This window comes from Tamandua tetradactyla, chromosome 5 (assembly GCF_023851605.1).
Source record: "Tamandua tetradactyla isolate mTamTet1 chromosome 5, mTamTet1.pri, whole genome shotgun sequence".
Lineage (NCBI taxonomy): Eukaryota > Metazoa > Chordata > Mammalia > Pilosa > Myrmecophagidae > Tamandua > Tamandua tetradactyla.
This window is the reverse complement of record NC_135331.1, coordinates 178,323,907-178,347,208: the sequence shown is the minus strand read 5'-3', so window position 1 is coordinate 178,347,208 and position 23,302 is coordinate 178,323,907. Positions and strand designations below refer to the sequence as shown.

The window sequence follows — 23,302 nt, the reverse complement described above, 5'->3', positions numbered from 1 at the left end:
TGAGTGATTTCTCAGAACCACATTCTAGTCTCAGGTTAGCCCTATGTATGAGAAGGGCTGGAGAAGTGTCCAAATGGGAAACGGACATCCGGAAAAAGTGAGCAAGGTGATGAGGGCCTTCCAGAAAATGTCAGACAAGAGCTGCAGCTCAGGTCTCCTTATGTACAAGCTCAGCTTTTGTCATGCTGAAACCGGAAGGCACAGCGCCCGAAAAAGGAGCCCTGTTTTCTACTTATGGGATTTTAAACAAGCCCTCTTTAAGCTTCAGTTGCCTTATTTGTAAAGTGGAAGTGCTAAAAGAGCACGCATCTCTCAGGGCTACTAGGTGGAATAAATGAGTCAGTGACTCAAAAGTATTGAGCCCAGGTGTGCCGACTTGAAAGGACTATGAAAAGCTATGTTTTAATCCTGATCCATTTTGTGGAGGCAGCCTTTTCTTTTAATCCCTATTCAGTACTGTAGGCTGGAAACTTGCTTAGATTATCTCCACAAGGATGTAAAACACCCAATTCTGGGTATTAACCTTTGATTAGAGGAGATTTGACTCCACCCATTCCAGTTGGGTCTTAATTAGTTTACTGGAATCCTTTAAAAGAGGAAACATTTTGGAAAAAGATTGACAGCCACAAAAACAAAAGCCCAGGCAGCCAGAGACCCTTGGAGATAAAGAAGGAAAACATCCCTGGAGAGAGAGTTAGCAGATGTCACTATGTTTGCCACGTGCCTTTCCAGTTGAGAGAGAAACCCTGAACTTCATCGGCCTTTCTTAAGTGAAGGTAACTTCTAGGTGCCTCAGTTTGGACATTTTTATAGACTTGCTTTAGTCTGGACATTCTCATGGCCTTAGAACTGTAAACTTGCAACTTAATAAGTTCCCCCTTTTAAAAGCTGTTCTGTTTCTGGTGCATCACATTCCAGCAGCTAGCAAACTAGAACACCAGAGCACAGCAAGTAGCCAGGCACTCAGTTACAGACACCTCCTCCATTATTTTATAGTCTTCACCTCATAATAGATATGTTCTTGGTATTTCATACCCACTAAGCAAGAAGAAAGGAATCTTACTGCGAATCTCCCTTAATGTGAATAACAACACTCCTTCATCTTTTGTAAAAATCCAGATTTTATAAAAATGATTTTAACAAAATCAAGCTTCATGCAATCTGATTCACTATTCATTTAGAGTGCATCTGCGATTGCAAAACTATGCTAAGCAATAAGGAATAATAGAAAGATGAATAAGATGCATTCCAGGCCCAGGGGAGTGTATCAAGTAGAAGAGCTAAAATAATTATCTCAACCTGAGATAAGTGCTCTCCCAAAGGCTTAGAGAGTGAACATGAGCCCAGAAGAGGGGAGAGTGGAGGTGATGGGCATCAGAGAAGGTTCTAGCGCAAGTGACACTGGATTTGGGGATTGAAGAGTTTGCTTTTACTGTGTGCCTGCATTAAAAGGGGAGGGAAAGGAAGAAAAAGAGGGACACCTTGAAGGAATTACATCAACAGACAACAGTGGAACTGTATATGTGTTTAGGAAAAGGAATGGAGATGGGGAGACTCAGAGTGAGGCCGGAAATACAGGTGGAGAAGAATAAGTGTGCCCTGAATGCCACAACAACTTTCTGTGGACAGTGGGGCACAATGAACAATTTTTGTAATAAGAAAAAAAAGAAATTACAATAGCACTTAACAAGATAACTCTGGCTGGCATGGAGGGAAGGGAGACCGCCGAGAGGAGAGAGGGGAAATTTGGGTGGCTCTTTCAATAGGAAACAGATAGCCAAGATATTGCTGGGCAGTGGGAGGGAAAAGAAATAAAGAAGCTAAAATGACCACAACTGAGGGCTTAGAAAAGGTGTGGTAGTTCAGGTGTCAACTTGGCCAGGTGATGATGCCCCACTATTTGGTTGCTGTGGACTTAAATCATCAGCATGTGAAACTCACCTATGGCTGATTACATCCATGATCGGCTAAGGGGAGTGCCTTCTGGATGAGTGAGGTTTAATTTAATTAGCTGGAGCCTTACAGGAGAGAGGTCAGAAGAGAGTTCAGCAGCTGAGCATACCTCAGGTTGGCACTCGCAGCTCGTCCCAGATGTTTGGAGATGCAGAAAGGAATTGCCCCAGGAAAGGCCACTGAAGCCAGCAGAGAAGGCCAGCAGATGTTGCCGTGTGCCTTCCCATGGGACAGAGAAACTCAGATGAGACCTAGCTGCCTTTTCTCTGAAGAATATAAACTGTAACTAAATCAATCCCCTTATTAAAAGCCGATCCATCTTTGATGTGTTGCATTCTGGCAGCTTTAGCAAACTGAAACAGAAGGTATGCTTTCTGCTCATCTCATGAGGCTGCATGGAGAAGACCCATTCATGGCTGTCTTAGTTTGCCAGGGCTGCTGTAACAAAGTGCAACACACTTAAACAACAGAAATGCATTTTCTCAGAGACCCGGAGGCTCTAAAGTCCAAAGTCGAGGTGTCAGCTGGGCCCTGCTTCCTCTGAAGCCTGGATCAGGGCCCACCCTGATTTCCCATTTAGCCTCATCTTAACTAATAGTTTCTTCAGAAAATCCGATCTACAAATGACCAGGAATTAGGAGTTGACCATGACTGGAAATTCACAGGACCTGGGGTTAGACTTGCACATGTCTTTTGGGGGGATATGATTCATTTCATAACAACAGGGCTAGTTCTGGATCAGGGAACCACTGTCATATTCTCGGAATGATCTGGGCAAAGTTTGAGGCCATGAAGCATGCACAGAGGTGTAGGGGAGGATGTACTGCTGCCACTCAGCTTCTGTTTGCCAAAAGGATGGTGCTCAGGGCACTGAGAGGGGAACAAAGAGCATCTTCAGCAAAGAAAAGTGTGTGAGAAAATGGAGGAAGAGGGGTGATAACAATGGCCAATACTGCCACAGTCCTTTTTATATACCAGGCATTCTTTAAAGCCATACATGCAGACACACACACACACACCAGTCACACATCATGGCTCAGGGCTATTATCATTTGTCCCATCTTAAAGATGAAGAAATGGGGACATGGAAAGGTTAACTAATTTGCTCAAGGTCAAACGATGACAAAATATGTGATAAGGCAGGACTGTGAGTGCAGGCTGTCCAATTCCAGAGTCTGCATTGTCAAGTACAAGTAAAAATATCTAGGCAAAAAAAAAAAAAAAAAAAAAATCATCTCAATCCACGCTCAAGGCCATCCAGGTTTTACTGACCTGTAGTGGCCCAGAGCAGGGTCCCCTGAGGTCCTGAGAAGCTTGTGAAGACTGGCCAGCACCTAGTTTCTGCCAAAACTCCAACACAGGTCTTTAGGGCATCCCAGAAAAACCCCAAACTCCACCGATCAGAGGGGGAGGTACAACTTTCTGGGGAAACCCAGGACCCAGTCAATTGTCTTGAACTATCAAGAAACAGAAACGATAGTCTGTCTGGGCGCCTGCTGCAAGCAGCTGTAGGAGAACCAAATCTCTGAACTAATTCAAACCTCTAAGTCCTTTCTGATTAGCAAGACTGGAGATGGGATGTTGGGGGTGAGTGAAGGCTACAGGGTCAGTGAAGAGTTTTAAAGTTGAGACTGATGAACTTTAGTATGAATTCCTAGCCTCTCCTCTCCAGCGCATAAATGAAACAATGTCTGGTATCTCATATTTTAAATTCGGATGTATTGGTGTGAGACAGTGGCTGAAGTGGAACCTACTTTTTCCCAAAGTTCAAGATAATCTAATGTTTTATAGCACTAAGCTCTTATTTTATATCATGAATATTAAAAGGGGAGGGTGAGAGGCAGCTATCTTAACTATACTATGCAACAATTTTAAATTTAAAGAGGTGTTATTTAAATATAGTCCTTGGGTGCACAGGTGGTTCAGTGGTAGAATGCTTGTCTTTCATGCAGGAGACGAGGGTTCGATTCCCAGACCATGCACACATACACACACACACAAATATATATATAGCCCTTAATTGAATCTTTAAATTTCCTTGAAGAGGAAATTTATTAAATTATGGAATAGCTGTGGCTATTCTACTGCATTACAGGCACACATATAAGATGAGCTTCCTTTCTAAAATCATCCTCTAAGAAGTCACCTCATATATGAGGCTTTTCAAAGTCTCATATTACAGTGACCTGGGGAAGACACTTCAGCTAGAAATAACCTAAATCAATGTAATTTTGAATGCCAAAAAAAAAAAAGTCTACCTGAAGAGCTGTGAAAAGGGAGGCAAAGAAATTTAACACAGAGTTAGTTCTTATTCCTGAGGGATATATAACCTCACAATTTCAAATGTTGGAAAGTGTTGTCAACAAACCTTTAAAATCATTTATGTTTGCCAAAAAATGTATAGCCTGAATTTAATCAAGATAAAACATCAAACCAGCCAGACTGACAGATATTCTGCAAAATAACTGTCCAGGACTCTTTAAAACCGCACAAAAGAAGAACAAAGACTGAGAAACTATCCCAGATAAAAGGAGGCTGAGGAGTCATGACAACGAAATGCTTCGTAATCCTGGATGGGATCCTGGACCAGAAAAGGGTCATTAGAGTTTCTTTTGAAGGGAGTCTCACTTACTTTGGTCTCTTAAATAAAAACACAGAATTCCCTTAAAGTGCAAACAATCTCTACTAAGCAAAGTATGATACTTAACAATTGGGGGGGTGGGAGCAGGATAACTGCACACATGGCTTTGAATGTCAGTATACAGAGAATTTATCTAAAATAAAGTGTAATTTTAAAAGTGAAATTCGAGTTGAAAAAACCTTTAAAGTATCTAGTTAAAACTTTTTTTTTTAAGGCAAAATTAGATGTTGTTTACTTTATCAACTTTTTGCTCCTTTCAAGGGTATTTTGAAAGGATCATTGTCTTAACTCAGTTACAAACATCTAAGTATATTCTTCTAACTGATATTTGAATCTGAAATATCAGCCGTAATTATAATACTTGTGAAACAGAGCAGCATAATCCCATCTTGCCTGTATCAGGTCTTTAATATCAACTATTGAAATGATGTGGGTGGTCACGCTTGTTTACAGGGCATTTTGTTACCAAGGATGTGGATTATAAAAGTGTCCAACGTATATGAACCAAACATTGAAAACAAAACTGACATGAGGGCAAACCATTAAAAATTAATTGCGTGTTGATTAAAATGGTACCATTTCAGCAGATTCACAATGGTTAATATAATCACATTTCATGCATGTCCACTCTTGGCAGAGCTTATCAACAGGAATGCCAGAAAACATTACTCTTTTTCAAGACATTAACTGTTTTCAAAGTTCTGACAATTTTCAGTCTCAAAATCCCTTGGCAATGGGTTAAGCAACCCATTAATCAGTTGGTTAATGGGGGAAAAATACTAAAACCCAAGATAGATAAATTAAACTATTCAGCTGTTTCAGCCACAGATGTAATTTTTAGAGCCACTGGAAACAGGAATTACAGAAGATATTCCAGAATATATGTGCCCTCCACTGCCAGCCCAGGCATGGTACCTGTGAACCCCTGGGACACTGACTGGGCCCTAGACCTGTCCCTCCATGCTGTGGCCACATGGGCTGCAGAGGTGCACCCTGTCCTCCACAAAGCTGGCAAGCATCCCGTATGTACATCTGCTCCCTCAGCTCCCGAGGACTAAGCACTCCTGCCTCCTTGTCCTTCTCTGCCAAGATGCTGACAGTCCTCGAGGAGGTTCAAATATTTCCTCAAGCCATTTGGTGCACAAACTTTATAAGGGAGCTTTAGGCCCAGCATATTTTATTAATCAGTGTATCAATGTGTACAACAAACTAACCGGGGGACTGTTTCAATGAAGTCAAATATAGGTCTGGCTGGTATTTCTGATCAAAGGAAATCTTTATAGCGGCCACAAAAAAGAGAAAAAATCTGAGCATCATTAAATATTGTCTCTTAAGAATACCCTCAATCAAAAATATTCCATGCTCCTGTGTTTTAGAAAAAATCTCTACATAGCATCACAGTCACTGGAAAGTGTGGTAAGATTTTCTGACGGTGGTGGGACTGGGAGAGGGGAGCAGTGGAAATAAGTGTCTTGGAACCACAAAGACATAGATGTAAATCCTCCCTTTATACCCCTTAACTAGCAGTGTGATCTTGGGCGTGTTACTTCATCTCACTGTGCCTCAGTTTCCCTAGCTGTGAAAAGGAGTTAATAAATACTATTGCATTCTAGATAATACATGTACGGGCCAAACATGTGCCTGGAGCACAACAGCCACGGAATTTTTTTACTGAAAATGATCAGATATTCTGTTTTTAAAAGGCAAACATTACTCTATATAGAAAAAAATTAAAGAGAAAATTTAATTTACTAGGTTTTATTGCCACAGTAAATTACAATTCATTTCCTAAAGAAGATTCTAAGTCTTGAGAATTCAAGAATCCACAAATGTGGAGGACAGCACTTCGCAACCTAGCTCCTGGCAGGCAGTAATCCCACCTGCCCACTTGTTTCCTTCTTTTGTTCTAGTCTGAGAACATCCATCAAAGATGATGGAATAAACTCCCCAAGAGGGAAAGCCACATCCATTCCCCACAGTCAGCTTCTGGACAATCCACTCCCTCTTCTCACCTCGGCCTCTGCCGGGGAGCCCCACGCAGCAGAGATGATGACACTGTCAGCAGGTGAAGTACCTGCTCACTGCCAGGAAGGGCGGCTGTCCTCCCAGGTAGAGGTGGAAAGGGGTTCCTGGCCCTGCCACAACCGCCTCAGGTTTTACATTTGAGCTCTGACACTCAGTGGGCTCCCCCAAATACGAACTGTATGTTCTGGCTAATGAGGGATTCCCTGAACAGCACCCCGTAAGTTAATGCACATTTGGTGACCAGAGATAACCAAGCAGTAAGTATCCCCAGGGGCCTTAAGCATCCCTGGATTTCTAATTTTTCCCATTTGAGTCAAATTAAAGTTTCAAAAGTTCCAAACAACTATATGAAAATAGCCATCTTGACTCTATCAGAGTAGTTCAACCATCATTAAAAGAGACATAGTATTCCTGGGGATGAATTAAAAAAATCTTGCCCCCATCCCCTCACGTTGGCTAGCTTTTACACCAGTGGAAAGTCTCACAGGTAATCTGGGCTTCCAAAATGCGGTCAGAGGCACCAGGAGGGAGGAAACAACTCTGGGCCAGAGGCAGGAAAGCTGTGCATGTCTGAGAAATTGCCTATAGAGCTAGCAAGCAGATAGGATATTACTGAAGACCTGTAACATTTTGGGAGTGGCATATACCAAGAATTCCAAAAAATTGCTAATCTCCAAAAAGAATCGTTCGTAGGACTTGGTCTCTGTTTTCCAGTTATCTAATCCCAAGCTATTTCTGGGTAGAGGATCAGGGGGTCACAGTTACAGTGATTTCAGCACACCCAGAAAACGCTGACCCAGTTGCATCTGTGCCATCATGGCCTCTCTTTATTTGTATCTCTTTTCAACCATCCCCTCATTGGAGAGCCTTTCTTCCTCATCTCATCTGAAATGGTGTAAACACCCTCACGCACAGTCTCTCTAGCTCCTGTTGCCTGCCTTATTTTTCCTTCTCACTGCCTCTCACATAAGACATACATGTGTTTAGCTGTTAATCTTATACCTCCCCACCCACCTCCTCACCCCTCGCCAGGCCCCCTGAATGTAAGCATAGAAGAGGAACTTTGTTTTTTTTTCACCGCTTCATCCAAGCTCTTCAAAGACTGCCTGGAATATATGGTCATTGTTCAATAAACATTTGTCAAATGAATGCATGAACTGTAGGTATTTTAACCATAAGTCACACATCTCCAATTCTCTTTCCATCAAGTTTTAAAGGGCACACAAAGCTTCTGATCCTCCCAAGGCTAGGAGCTCCTTAGATGCCCTTTGTTGTTTCAGGGTATGAAACAATTATATCCATCTCAGCTATGGAGACAATTTACAGAGTAAGGTTCTCTTCTCATCTCCCCAGGCTCTAAAGCCAGTTAACACATGACTTGCCCTCCTCCCTAAATCCCATTTTTTCCTATGCTCACAGAAACCAGGATCTCTTTTCTTACCATACTGGTCAGAAGAGCTGGTGAACAGAAGGTAGTCAGAAGCACAGGTCTGAGATTCAATATCCAGATCTCCCAGCCTCAAGATCAGTCTCTTCCCCTTGGGTACGGTAATAGTCTTTTCACAAACAGTGTGATTGGGATAAGTCCCCGGATAATTCTTAGACGTCATTGTACCACTGTCCTGATAAGCCACTATGTGCCCACAGCCATCACCTGTCAAAAAAAAAAAAAAAGATGAAAGACATAAGTGAAATTCTTAGTGAGGACTGAGAGTCCAGTATGATCTCCAATTTACGTGTTTTATTCTTTCTTCAGTGAGTGGGAAAAGCTAAAGAATGACAATTTTAATATTAAACAGTATCTATTAATTATTTCAGGTTATTTAATCTGTTATTTATCAGTTTTATCTTCTGAACATTGGTGATGAAAATGTTTCATATTATCAGCTTGGAAAGCCCTTAGCAAACACATTTAATCATGTGGCTTTTTGAATCACCTATCCAGCCATCCATTCCAACCTGCAAAGCAGGCCCTCACCATATTCAGATTTTCCATTTATGACTTGATCTATTAGCAGCAAGAAGCCTCCACCAAGAGTTAAAGACATGCAATAGTTTCCAATGGAGAAAATAATATTACTTACTTCAGAGGGTTGCTGTGCTGATTAAATGAGGTAATATATGGAAAAGGCTCCCAATAGAATCTGAGGCTAATGCTGAGAGGACTTTGTGCAGGAATAAGTCATTTACCCAGGGACTCAGCCTAACCATCACGCGGCACACCTCTCAGTTCATGAGAATGCCAAATGGGCAGGTTTCTGATAGACTCAGGATGTAACACTTACCATCTACGAAACAGAGCCCTAACTGTTGGAGACACATAAAAACAGCAATGGCTGCCTCACAGAACTGATAGTGTAATGGGGGGCAGTCACATGTTCAAATAAAACCAGAATACCAGGTGCTAATGCTATAAAGGAGCCTGAACTAAGTGCTGAGGTAACACAGAGGAGGAAATTGCAAGAGAAGCATTTTCAGTGAATTATGAGTACTTTCCTAAAACAATAACTTTTCTTAAGGTTTCTGGAAAGATGAATTTGTCAATTAACCAACAATCTGTTCCAGTAAAGAGACGCAGCTAATCAGACAAGTATCTAAAGGCATGCTCAAGTGAGTGGACTTGCAAGGTAAATGAGCATAAATTGCAGTCAGATTGCAAAATGCAAAATGTTTAGCCTGGTTTGACCTCAGCTGGAAGGAGAGAAAGCAGAAATCAGCTGGAGAAGGAAAACCGCAGTGGTAGTAACAACGCTTCTCCATCCCCAAGTCTCCCATGGAGAAGCTCCAGCTTGGGCAGCCCTCTCCTTCTTTCCTTTGCAGACTGTTATGCCTCTTCTTTAGCTAGAGGAGGCTTCATCTGGAGTCTTCCTTTATTCCACATCCTTCTTCCCTTACGAAATGGAGGCCTTGGCTGATCTCTGTCCAGAAAAAGGCTATAGAACTCCAGAATCTGTCCTGGTTCAGCAGCCAAGGCCTACAGTCAGGAGATTCATTCATTCTCCACCAAATCCCACCAGATCAGTGGTGGCCCCTGGCAGGAGTGGGGAAAGTTGGCTACAAGGGAGAGAAAGGTTAATGAATACTAGAGGGAAATGGTAGCCAGACAGGATAAGATAAAGCTATCAGGAGACCTTGAGGTTGAGCAGAAGGAGCTGTGGAATTTAGATGGCAAGAAACAAGAACCCACAGAGGTTTCAGAGTAGGGAGATAATGAAAGAGGAATTTGAAATTGCTGGTCGCCTTGGCTGTGATGCCTTGGGAGCTAGAGCGGGGGACAGAGCCGGGGAGGGGGGTGAAGGGACAGGGCGGGGTCTCAGAGTGGGAAGAAAGGGAGACAGACCTGGGAAAATCCACAAGAAAAATCAACAGACTCAGGGCCTGACTAGCTATTGTGGAAAAGATAAGAGGAGAAAAACACTGAGATTTTCAGTCTAGAAATGATTGGAACACAGGCTAATATAGATGGAAAGGAAAGCCCAGAAAGAGTGCCAGTTTGGGTGCAAAAGCTGTAGATTTGGTTGCAGAATTAGTGGTGATGGCTAGATTTCTTGGACTCTGGCAATAAGTACAAAATTACTGAGAATTAAATTTAAATTTTATTAGAGGGAAGCACATCGTGTAGATGCACGTAATGCACAGGGTGTTACTGTAGAAACTGAATCATTTGCCTACCTTTATAGGCTTTATAAACAACAACAATTTACAGCTGTTCTTGAAAACTGGAAGACAACACAAGGCTGGTGGCCCCCCAGTGCTGACGGTACAGTGAGCACCCCTTGAAAGGAGGGGAATGCCCAGCTCCCCGTGACCTGCAGGACCTCTGCAGGCAGGGATTTTGAGCCCCCTGATGATATAGGGCAAGCCTAGGGTAACTAGTGTGCAAACTATACATAGAAATATACACCCACCTAAAACTCTTTAAGCCACCAATACATTGCTTGGTCAAACATTTAAATGCTTCTTTAAAAAAAATTCCCTTTAATAAGAAAAGAGAAAGAGGAAATTTCCTCCCCAGAAAACATAGCTAAATACAATGCGGAGCAAATAAATGTTACCCAACGTACAGGTGATTACTGTATTTAAAATTTAAATTTCTAAAAAGTGACATGTCATGACAAAAGGAAGATCCTGGGGTGTCACTTAAATCAACCCTGTACTTATATTTCTTTTCAACCACATCAAGTCTAAAGACCAAGAGGAAGCTCATTTCAACCAGCAAAGTTAAGTGCCCTCATGGACACTTCCACGGAGATTTTGCATGGGATGTGCCTCCTTGAGGCATCTCTACCTCCTTGGGAAATTTTCTCCATTCCTTTAACTATCAGAATGAAACCCCATGAGTTTTTGTTCAGCTCAAGAACCTGATTCACAAAGAACTGCTGAGTCCTAATTTTTAAATAGGAAACTGTCATCAGAAGTTGTTATTTCACTCTTGGCAGGGAACTAGACTCCTTTTGGACTTTTCGGCGGCAAGTACTAGTATAATACATTTATTCCATGGGTGTTATAAGTGCATCAGGAATTTTCACCCGCTGTCTTCCACTGTTTTGTGAACTTCAAAGAACTGAATAGAAATATGCCAAAGGTGAAAAAAAAAACAATGCTAGAGAGAGAAAATGCAAAGTATTATGTGACTAAAGTAGCCACATGCAAATGAAAAGCAACAGAAAAGCACTTTTCTCATGACCTCATCACGGCATGCATGAAGGCTAAGTCGAATTGAGAAAAGATAGGATCACTGACAAGGAAGACAACAGTTATTTTAAAATCTATCAGTTTGCACTCTGTATCTTATATATCAATGTCAATATCCTGGTTGTGATATTGTACTACAGTTTTGCAAAATGTTAGTTTAGCATCAGGGGAACTAGATAAAGGAACATGGCATTTTTCTATTATTTCCTTCAGTTACATGTGATCTACAATAATCTCAAAATGAAAAGTTTAAAAGATTGAAAAAAAAATAGCAGTTCATGTCCCAGTGCTCAGATGAAAAAAAACATAAGCTGATTTTCTCTAAGGCTACTCAACTGATGGTGGGTCCCAGACTAAAATCCTAGATGATCTAGCCACTGCTCAAGGAATTTAAAAACATTTTTGTCTCACCTCTTTATTTGATTTTTCTAACACATGTGTAGCTAGGTTTAACCTTGGAATGCCCCATGGCCTCCCATCCTATCAGACCTCCCTCCAGATACTTTCACATTCTTCTACTAAAATGAACAGCTCCCTAATGAGATATAATTGACTCAGCAATGGTCATCCACGATGATAAAACTATTAGGTGGGAGATTGATGACGAAAACTTTAAAACGAAGGGATCAAGTTGTCACCACCTGTGCTGGTTTGAAAGGATGAATGGACCCTAGAAAAGCCATGTTTTAATCAAAATCCCATTTTGAAAAATGGCAGAATAATCCTTATTCAATACTGTATGTTTGAAACTATAATCAGATCATCTCCCTGGAGATGTGATTTAATCAAGAGTGGTTGTTAAGATGGATTAGGTGATGACATGTCTTCACCCATTTGGGTGGGTCTTGAGAAGTTTCTGGACTCCTATATAAGAGGAAACATTTTGGAGAATGAAGGAGATTTGGAGCAAGCAGAGAATGCTGCAGCACCATGAAGCAGAGAGTCCACAAGCCAGCGACTTTTGGAGATGAAGGAGGAAAATGCCTCCTGGGGAGCTTCATGAAACAGGAAGGCAGGAGAGAAAGCTAGCAGATGATGCCATGTTTGCCAAGTGCCCTTTCAGATGAAAGAGAAACTGTGACTGTGTTTGCCATGTGCCTTCTCGCTTGAGAGAGAAATCCTGAACTTCATTGGCCTTCTTGAACCAAGATATCTTTCTCTGGATGCCTTAGATTGGGCATTTTTATAGACTTTTTTTAATTAGGACATTTTCTCGGCCTTAGAACTGTAAACTAGCAACTTGTTAAATCCCCCATTTTAAAAGCCATTCTGTTTCTGGTATATTGCATCTGGCAGCTAACAAACCAGAACACCACCTAAACTCACTGAGGGGTCTCAGCAGGACTACAAATGAGACAACCAGATATTAAAAAATATGCTCTACACACCAACACCCATGAAGTACTCTTGCTGAAAAAGCAAAATATGTGAATCAGTGATAACTGACCCTGAATCTCATCAAGTCTTTAGATCTAAGTTCCATTCTATGGAAAATGCAGGGGGTAGAGAGCCAAATGTGTTGACACTGTAGATATTCTAGGTTCAACTGACCTAGTTTCTTCAAAGAGTCGTATAAAGAGGCACACCAAAAAGTGTTTATTTTAAAGGAAATGTAAGAGTCACAACAACCGACAGAGCCTTGTTTAGATACTGATCTGAAAAATCAACCTTAAAAACCTTTTAACAATAAGGTTATAACAATATAGTAAAAATATAATAATATTAAAAAATATCAAGAAAGTATTATTGAAAGTATTATTAATTCTTTTAGGTGTGATTATGGTATTGAGATTATGTAAGAAACTTTCTGTCGGGGAAATGCATACTTAAGTTTCTTTGCACGGGCTGAATAGACATGAAATCTGGGATTTGAAGGGTGGCAGGACTAACAAAAAAATGGGGGGCATCATTGTGGGAACTTCTGCCTTCAAGTTGGCAGGAACATCATTTGAGGAAGCGATTTGGAAATCAGTGCATGGCTTAAGCCCAAGGACTTGGCTGACTCCAAGACTTGCGCTCATGATGAGGTCTACGACAAATCGGTGGACACAGCAGCCACCTCCTCCCCTTTGGCACGTTTGATGTGTCCCTGATCAGAGCTCTTCATTCCACAGGCTTGAAAGCATTAGGATTGACCATTCTTTTCTAAAGCCTATGATCAATAAAACCTTCGGAAACTGGAGGGGGCTGGGGGAGATATGGGGAAATGTTGATGATCGCTGTAGCCTGATGATGAAGGTTCATAGTTTTTCTTTTCTTCATTAAAAAGTAAAAGAAATAAAGACCGATCTGCAAAGGGAAAAACAGAGCCATGGTTTTACAATGAAGCCACATGGAGTGCTGTGGGGAGGAGCGGCGGGCAGCGAGCAGCAGTGGGGCAGGAGTGTACAGTGACAGCCAAATGAAACGGCCACCCCCCTACCTGCAAAGAAGGGAACACGGAAAGAAGGGAGAAGGAAAAGGTTTCAGCACTGGGACTTTTGTCTGCTCTTTAAAAGTGGTTACTGCACATTGTTTATCTTTGTCTTCCTTTGAACTGTAATTTAATTACCCAAGTGCATGATGACGAAACTATGTATCATTTCCTCCTCTCCCAGGACTGAAAACTCCTCTCCACTGTTTGGAATCTTTGAAGAGTGGTTCCGCCATCATGGCTTTAAATCCCAGGGTTGCCCATTACAAAGATATGACTGGCTGCATGAAGTTAGATTTAGAAAAAGCTGTAAGTACTCATTAAGAGTTTAGAATTCCCAGAGTGGGCTGTACACAAAGATTTAAGTATTTGAATTCTGAACATCTGGAAACCATCTAAACTAAAAAAGAATAGTCAAATAAATTACAATTCCAAGCAACGTGATATTAAGGAAAAGTTAAATATGTTTTAGAAGAATATTTAATTTGTAAACAGATTGTGCAGTACATACATAGATTAAGAAAATTTCTTTTAACGTGTTTATTTCTATGGTCTGGGATTACAGGTGATTTTCATTTTACTTATACTTTAATTTTCTAAATTTTGTACATTAACAATACCTTGTATATAAGTCAGAAAAATAATATTAAAAATACCAAATTCACCTAATGTTTCTTGTGACATTAATGGCTAATTTTAGCATTAGCTTTTTTATGGATTGGAAGAAATCTTGTGAACTAATAATATGCTCAAACTGTCATTAAAAATTCATTCAAGCTTAGATTTAGAAAATGCTGTAAGTACTCATTAAGAGTTTAGAATTCCTAGAGTGGGAATTAGGAACTTAGTATAACATGTAGGAACTTAGTATAATTCAAGGAGCTCACTGTTATGGGAGAGAGGCATGTTAAAGTAATTCCTGAGAGTAAAATGACAGGTGTGAAAAAAAATATGGGCTTAACTCTTCTCCAAATGCCTGAAATTAAATAAATGGATATGTCTCTACTGCTCAGCTTTTGACATCAACTATTTGGGAGGTATGAATATACAAGGTATTTTTGAATTAAACTTAAAAGAAAGCCTAGGGTTCACGGGTAGTTCAGTGGTTAGAATGCCCACCTTCCATGTGGGAGACCCGGGTTCAATTCCTGGACTATGCACCCCCCCCACAAAAAAAAGAAAGCCTAGATACTTGTCTACATATGTCAGTCCTTTATTTAGTGTCTATTCTAATTCTATCCACGAAGAAAGGAAAACAATAACTTCCTTAAAAGACTATTTCCTTTTGATAAGAAGCCATATTTCACTAATAAAAAGGTAAAATCAAGACATACTTGGTAAATATTAGGTTCTGCAATACTAGAAAGTGTGACATAGGCTTTAAAAGAAAATTTTGATCTGAATTTCTCTTATTGGAAATTTATTTGGGTGAAATAAAAGGGGAGTATAAAAATGCCTTTTATATTAAGTCTTAATTTTCCTAAAGAAAGACAAGAAGAGCCTTCAAACCTTTTGATTATGATTTATTCATCACAATCTAAGTAAGCACACATGTATTCAAACACAAATAAGAAGCAAAAGTTTAATGATACAATTCTTTCTATGATACATAAAGCACTATGATATTTCCTATTCTATTCCATTTCATTTTTTATTAAAAATATGCTGGTTGTGCCAACTAAATTTACTTCATTGCCTACTAATGGATCACGAATTGCAATTTGGAAAACTGTGTTAAAATATCACAAGAGTGAAACCATTTCTAGAAACATGATTATGAAATGATACAGTTGTATCCTTGCTCTCCTAATATTCAAGTTACAACAGGTCTCAACACATATACAATCATCCATATGTGGGTGTGAGAAAATTTTTTTCCATGTCTAACATCAAGTGAGTTATTGATGACTATAATCTTTTCAACCACAAAGGGAGCTTGCAATTATTACAGAGCTCTTTGTTCTGATAGTAAGGTAAGAGATTTCCCAAGGTATCACTCATTTCATTAAGAATCAGCCCTACTCTTTCATAAACTTTTCTTTTCTCCAATTGTGCTTAACTTTTTGCTTGGTCTGTTGCCTGGAAATGAAAGGAGCAATAAGGGCAAAATAGTCTAAGGGGCTGTGTGAGAATAAAAAGAGGTAAAACATAAGAAGCTGTGATGATGAAACAATTATTTTTCAAATCTTTAGTCTTCATGAAGGGAACATGGATGTAATACCATGTGGTAAGAAGTCACAGCTACAGACTAGAAACTCGTGTACAACTGTTTGAGAATCTCTTTACACCTTATTCTCACCACCTACAAAACAGATGCTAATGACACGATTAATGATCTCATGAAGATAAGATGGTACTACTTTTGCCCTACAGATGAAAGACATTTGAATGTAAAATAAGAGGAAAAATAAATAAATAAAAGGAAACACAAGGGACTTATTATCAAAGCCTCTCTGTGTTGACTCTTGAAGCCATGTTCCTATTAGCTAAAAGCATTGCTTAAAATAAAGCAATCTGAATGTATGAAAATGAAACAAATTAATTCAAAAGATCTCATTGATGACTCTCTACATAATGTGAGACTACTTCCACCAGTGTGCAAAGATATCAGTGATTCCAATGTTAAGATAGTAAAAGGCATCATTTATACCCAATGGGAAAACTCAAAACTTTGCTACAGTTCTTGGTCACTAATCTAGTCTTGTGATTTCTACTGAAAGAGGGAGGGTCTACATGTCTATCATTTTCTAGTCTCAAAAATTATTCCCATATACTTGGGAGATGACAGCACACATGCTTACAACTCTGGGTTCTGGCACAGCCCTGCCCCGCTGTGTGGCCTTGGGTGAGTCACTCCACCTTTCTAGAGCTTCAATTTCCTCATGTGTAATCCAGAGATAATGACAGAGGCCAATTCGAGCATTAAATGAGATAACGGTACTGAGGTATAGAGTACAGAGACTAAAACATAGTAAGAATTTGATATATTAGTAATTGCTATTATTTTTATTTCAAAAAATACTACACATATTAAAGCATCAAGACTATTGCCTTGAATTAGATGACTTTGTCCAAATTCCATCCATTGTTGTATGGTCTTAAGAAATCATCCACTTGTGTGTGTCAATTTTCCTCATCTTTAAAACTACCGACCATAGCTGGGTGTGGTAAAGAGGAACGAGGCAGCGTGTGTTAAGTGCTCTAATATTAGAATACATTCCCCAATATTTTTCCAGGGCCCATCCCAAAGCGGACACCATGGTACTAAGCATAGGAGATTTACAAGGAGGTCACATCCCCATCCTCCAGAAAGGAGTTGCAAGGTAAATACCTTGCAGGATCCCACCTTTTTCTTTACCCCAGGACACCTCTCAGTCTTTACACAGTGAAGGTCTCTAACAATGCCCCAGTTCACAGCATTTCCCAGGGAAGTCTTCCCTCATTGGGCATCTCATAGGAGCAGCATTTTGAGGGACACACTGGCGAAATCCCGAGTTAGGCTCTCACAAGTAGGACACTTAAAAGAGATTCCATAAGGGGCTTCTAGGATTAAAGGTCTGGTGTGAAGAAGTGGACTTTGGCCTTAGAGTTCTAAAAATGATACTGACATTGTACTACAGGACTCTGATACTCAAAAGCAAAACTTTTCCCACCGTTGCTATTAATAAGTTCCAAGAAGCATCAGATATCAAATTGGACACATTGTTTGAGAGAAATTTCTTCATTTTACAGGCAAAAACTTAGGAAGAAAACTTGTTGCCACACCAAAACAAATCTAAGACAATTATTTTCATTCTGTTGAGTAATGCTCAGGATGAGGAAATCAGAGAAAAGGGACCTCTGACCTTTACTGCTAATGTCAGGATGTTGATGTAATGTTCATGTGGCTGAAGTTGAAGTTAAATGAGGGAAATCTTTACTGTCTCGAGAACATGCTATGTTTTCTAACCTTGATTTCCATGTTAAATATGTATACCATCAGTATTCAGGTAAAATACAACTGTTTATTGATATAACCTCTCTAGAGCTGAGAAAATCCACTATTACCAAGGACAGCTAAAATTAATCCGAGTTTCATAAATTAAAACTATAAACATTTATATCTCTCTGTATTAGTCAGGTCCTCTAGAGAAACAGAACCAGCAGGAGATATCTTTAAATATGAGATTTATAAGGGCCTCATGCAGCTGTGGGAACGTGAGTCCAAAGTCCATAGGGCAGGCTGTGAAGCTGGCAGCTCTGAGTAAGGATCTGGACGAATTTCACAGGAGAGGTTCACTGGCTGAAGAAGCAGTGAAAATTCTCTCTTTTCCTTAAAAGTCTTTAACTGACTAGATCAAGGTGAACTGATTGTATTATCTCATTTGAGGGAGACAAACCCTCAGTTGACTGTAGATGTAATCAGCCACAGATGCAATCAACAGACTGATGATTTAATACACCAGCCTTTCAGTTTATCACCCAGCCACAAAACATCCTTGCAGCAATGGTTAGATCAGTGCTTCATCACCTGGCCAAGGTGACACCAGAAACTCCCCATCACACTTCTCTCTCATACACATACACATTTTCACATTCACAGATCTACTTTTCAAAAAATCAGTAAGAACCAAAAGTTGTTGGGACAGGAAAAAAATCATTGTGAAAGGGTCTTTACTAATTATTTGCATTTATTGTAAAGTGTGATAGTTACAGAGTGTTAAGGACTTTATTATTATCTTACTTAAGCCTCATTCAATCATATTTGGCAGATATTAGTTTCCTTTTTAAAACATGATTATGAAATATTTCACTTATATACCATGTTGGTTTGAAACTGTCATGTACCCAGAAAAGATATGTCCTTTAATCCTTGTTCAATATCCTGGGTGGGATCTTTTTTATTGTTTCCATGGAGATGTGACCCACTCAATTATGGGTGGTAACTTTTGATTAGATGGTTTCCATGGAGATGTCTCAACCCATTCAAGGTGGGGTTGCTTCCTGGAGTCCTTTAAGAGGGAATCATTTTGGAAAAAGCTCAGAACCAACCCACAGACCCAGAGACTATTAGAGATGAAGAAAGAAAATGCCCCTGGGGAAGCCACTGAAGAAGCCTGGAGAGAAAAGCTAACAGACCTCACCATGTGCCTTTCCAGCTGAGACAAACCCTGAATGTCACTGGCCTTCTTGACCAAGGTATCTTTCCCTGGATGTCTTAGTTTGGATATTTTTATGGTCTTGCCTTAATTTGAACATTTTCACAGCCTTAGAACTGTAAACTTGCAACTTAATAACTCCTTTTTAAAAGCTGTTCCCTTTCTGGTATAATGCATTCTGACAGCTTCCAAACTAAAACACACACATACAGACATACACACACAAACATACAGAGCAAGGACTCACACATCCAAGTACATGCGCCCCATATTTATTGAAAAAGGACATTTCCAATATACCTATCATCAAAGCCTACCACATCCTTTCTTCTTCACACGTTCCTCCTTTTATCCCTATTCTATGTGTGAAGTTGAGGCTCAGCGATGTGGACTTGTTCTCCCTCAGACATAAGCATATAATGGGTTTCTTTGAAGATGAGGGCAGGAGACCATACTACGACATTTGGAGTTCATGCAGCCCAGCTGGCTCAGCCAGGATCTGACCTCGACTATCTCGCTCCAGAAATCAGGAAGCTTAATCACTCTGTCCAAAGGTTGCCATTGTTTAAGTTGCCCACTTTAGAGGTGAGGAAACTGAGGCAGCGGGATATAAAATGCTGCCCAAGCTCACGCAGCTGCCGGACAATACAAACGGTATTAAAACAGAGCTTATACTTATTTAGATGAAGTTCTACCCCTTCTCCCTCAAAATGAATATGAGAAAAATAGTCATGTTTAATTCAGGTTTCTTATAGGAATGGTGATATGAGAAATTCTATTAGCTGCTCTTTTTTTTTTTTACTATTTAAATATTCTTTACTGGATTATTAAAGTAATAATCTAATGAGAGATGACTTACCTCCAGTAAAAGTTGTCTACTTGGCTTAGCACTGATGGGGCTCCTAAAAGATGTCCCGTAAATTAAGGTTTTAATGGATTAAATGGATTAATGTGCTTCTCAAACTTCAGATGTGCTGAGCAAACATCTGGAGATCGTGTTAAACTGCAGGGCCAGAAAATTCAGCATTTCCTAAAAGCTCTCTGTAATGACTCGTCTGCTGGTTCATGGATGTACTTGAGAAGATGTTGAAAAGATCCCTCATTTCAAAGGGACACCTTGCAGTGAATCTTTTAAAAAATGCAAATTTCCTGAGGTACCAGTTTTATATGGTTTTATTTTAATATCTATCCCTAAATTTGGAACACATCTATATTTCCAATTCTTTCACACTTACCTTCACTTTGGATTTCATTTTTAAGTCCAAGATGGGTAATAACAAGCTTCAGGATCTACATTTAAGTAAAGGTGACATTTCTGGTACCTGGGTAAGACTTTCAATTTAGAAATTACTTGAGGATCATTGAGGCAAATACCCAAAGAAACAGGGTAAGCAGATTTGTGGGAAAGTAAGTGTACATAGCATTCAAAAGAAAAAAGCAATCAATGTTTACTGAGCTGAAAACAGTAAATCTCAGTGGGGAAAGAGATCGCATCTTGTCATACAGCAAATGAGGTATGAAACATAAGAGCTGAGAGAGAAAAAATTAAACTCATACTATGCCCCCATTCCTGAAAAGTGCCTTTGCACATTCCATATTCTGCACTGCTGAATTTACCACAATGTGGTAAAAGCAAATGGTTACTGATTTGGATTTGAAAAATATTCTGATTTTTCCTGTGCAAATGTGACCACCTCTAAGAGAAGTCAGAGATTATTATTTAAAAGTATTAATTAAAAACTTCATTGTTTAAGTAACCCCCTGTTCCTCCAAGACTTCTTTTCTGTGACTTCTTCTCCCTCAGACAGAAGCAGATAGTAGGTATCTTTGAAGATGAGGGTCAGGAGACCAGATGGCATTTGGAATTAGCGGACCTGCACCTGGCTCCCAAGGACACACTGAGTGAATGAACCTGGGTGAATAATTCAATCTCTGACTCCCAGTTTCCTCAGTTGCTCTCAGAATTGAGATGAAAGAGAATTTGAAGGAAAAAAAAATACTTGATAAATCAAAGTACCTAAGAAGACAGGGGTTTTTAATAAATTATTTACATAAAAAATTCTGAGTGAACAAGCAACAATGACCAAAAGATCTAAACCTGTAAGGGAAAAGTTGATGGCGACAAGTTTTACTGAGTAAGACACAATCTTCCCACAGATTAATTAGGAGCCACAGACAAATTCATAATGGAAGGATCAGGCTGTTACCTCCTGAAGTCACTGATCAATCTTAGCATCTTTAAATGTTGGGCAATAATAATAATAATGATAATAATAATAAAACTATCCTGATAGAACACAATTACAAGGATCTGGCACGTTTGAGGTACTTTTACCAAAAACGCATAGCTGGAATCTGATCAGGACTTTAGATCTAACTTCAGGTTTTCAGGAAGTATAGGGAAGAAGGAACCAAGTAAAAGAGACTCCACTAAGAAGCAGTGAAATTTAGGAGGTGGGCTGCATAATAGGGCATCTAGCTCCCACCTGGCCGGTTTCCTTGCAGTAAAAGAAAAGGTACATGGGGATAGGGGCAGTGGTATGGAAAGTGACTTAAGAGACACAACAAGTAAATACAACATATAGGCTTTGTTTGGATTCTTGTTGCATAAACCCGAACATATTTTGCTTGGTAACTGGGGAAATTTGAATATGGATCGAATATTAGATGATATTAGGGAATAACTACTGTTATTCTTAGGTGTGCTTGTGGCATTGTAGTTACATAAGAAAATGTCCATGGGTTAAGAGATACAAATGAAATATTTAGGGGGTGCAAGGGTAGTTAAGTGACAGAATTCGGGCCTGCCATGTGGGGGACCAGGTTTCGATTCCCCACCCATGCACTTCCCAAACAAACAAATGAAAAGCCAAACAAACAAAAATTCAACAAATGAAAAAGAACAAAATGTGACCCTCACCATACAGCTTACAAAAAAAATAACTTAGGGGGAAAATGCAATGAAGTTTTTAATATATATAATTTTTAATACCTTGGGGACAAAAAGGGTATCTATTAAAATCTTAATTATTACAGCAGATAAAATAAAGATGATGAAAAAGGGAAAAAAGAAGAAAGAAGAGAAAGAAAAAAGAGGTTTCTAACCCAAAAGCAAGAAGGTCTCAAAGATTTTTAGACTCTTTGGAACTAGCAGCTGCAGAAGGAACAGGGCCTCTTCCCTCCCTGTAGGCCAGCTTATTAGTCTCTTGAAAAAGCAGAAGCTTTCCAGAGGTGAAAAACAAGCAAATCTTGGCTCACCTAATTCTCAAAATAAGCAGCCTCCATTCTAAAATCCTCAGAGTGGAAGGAATTCATTAAACTGATGTTTAAGGAACCCCATGGGCCATTAAGTCTCAAAAGTTTCTTCCTTTTGGGCGAAATCAGCCATATGCCAATCTGAGTTAAACTTCCTTTTGTGCAAAGTTAATAAAGGTTGAATGGATTTAATTCACCTAAAATTTAAGTGCCACTTAAAAATTTAGGTGACAGAGAAGTTTACCCATTTTCCTTTTAGGAAATTTTATGCACTGGAAATCCAAATTTAACTAGACTTCACAACTTTTAATATCCTTTGCCTTTTTTTTTTCCAGAAATAATAGTGAAATGAGGGTGTTTTTTTCTTTTTCTTTTTTCAAGAAGAGAGTACTCCATAAAAATTATTTACCTTTAGGCACATTTACTAAACACAATTTAAAAATGTAGCCATTTAGTCCTGATGCTCCAGGTCTTTAATTCTGTGATGAAAGAAAAAAAAGAATACTGTGTTCTCTTTCCTTCCAGTAAAATGTAAATATGTGGGGGATTGTCTCGGTTTGCTAAAGCTGCCAGAATGCAATATATGAGAAATAGGTTGGCTTTTACAATGGGGATTGGGATTTATTAGTTTACAAATTTACAGTTCTAAGTCCATGAAAATGTCCGAATTAAGGTATCAACAGGATGATACCTTCTCTGAAGAAAGGCTGTAGGCATCTGGAATTCCTCTGTCACCTGGGAGGCATGTGGCTGGCATCCACTTGTTCTTCTCTTAGGGTTTCATTGCTTTCAGAAACCTCTGGCTTCAGTGACTTCCCACCTGTTTTCTGTGTGTGTGTGTGTTGGGAGTGGAAGGGGTATCCTCAGCTTCTTTGGGGCTTTTCTCTGAGCTCTGTGGGCTTCAGTGTATCCTTTATCCTCTTATAAAGGACTCCAGTAAGGGGAGTCTCATTGAAAATTGAGATTCAATCAAAAGTTCCGACCCACAATAGGTCTATAACCACAGGAATGGATTAAAAGAATATGACCTTTTCTGGATATATAACAGCTTCAAACCACCACAGACACTGAAAATGAAAGTCTACAAAAGTGGTTATAATTTGATTTGAAAAATGATAATTGTAAAAACAAATGTATTGAAATGGAATCAATCAAAAGGCAGTGGTTTCACATCAGTGATAC

At 39.5% G+C, this 23,302-nt stretch overlaps 1 protein-coding gene across 4 annotated transcripts in view; it reads right to left on the bottom strand.

Moving 5' to 3' along the window:
- Positions 1 to 23,302, bottom strand: part of DCBLD1 (discoidin, CUB and LCCL domain containing 1) — an 88,519-nt gene that overhangs the window by 57,349 nt on the left and 7,868 nt on the right. For all 4 annotated transcript variants that reach the window (XM_077162744.1, XM_077162743.1, XM_077162742.1 and 1 more), the window contains exon 2: positions 8,061 to 8,273. In XM_077162744.1, coding sequence (XP_077018859.1) covers positions 8,061 to 8,273 — 213 coding nt within the window. The remainder of the gene's footprint in view (positions 1 to 8,060; positions 8,274 to 23,302) is intronic.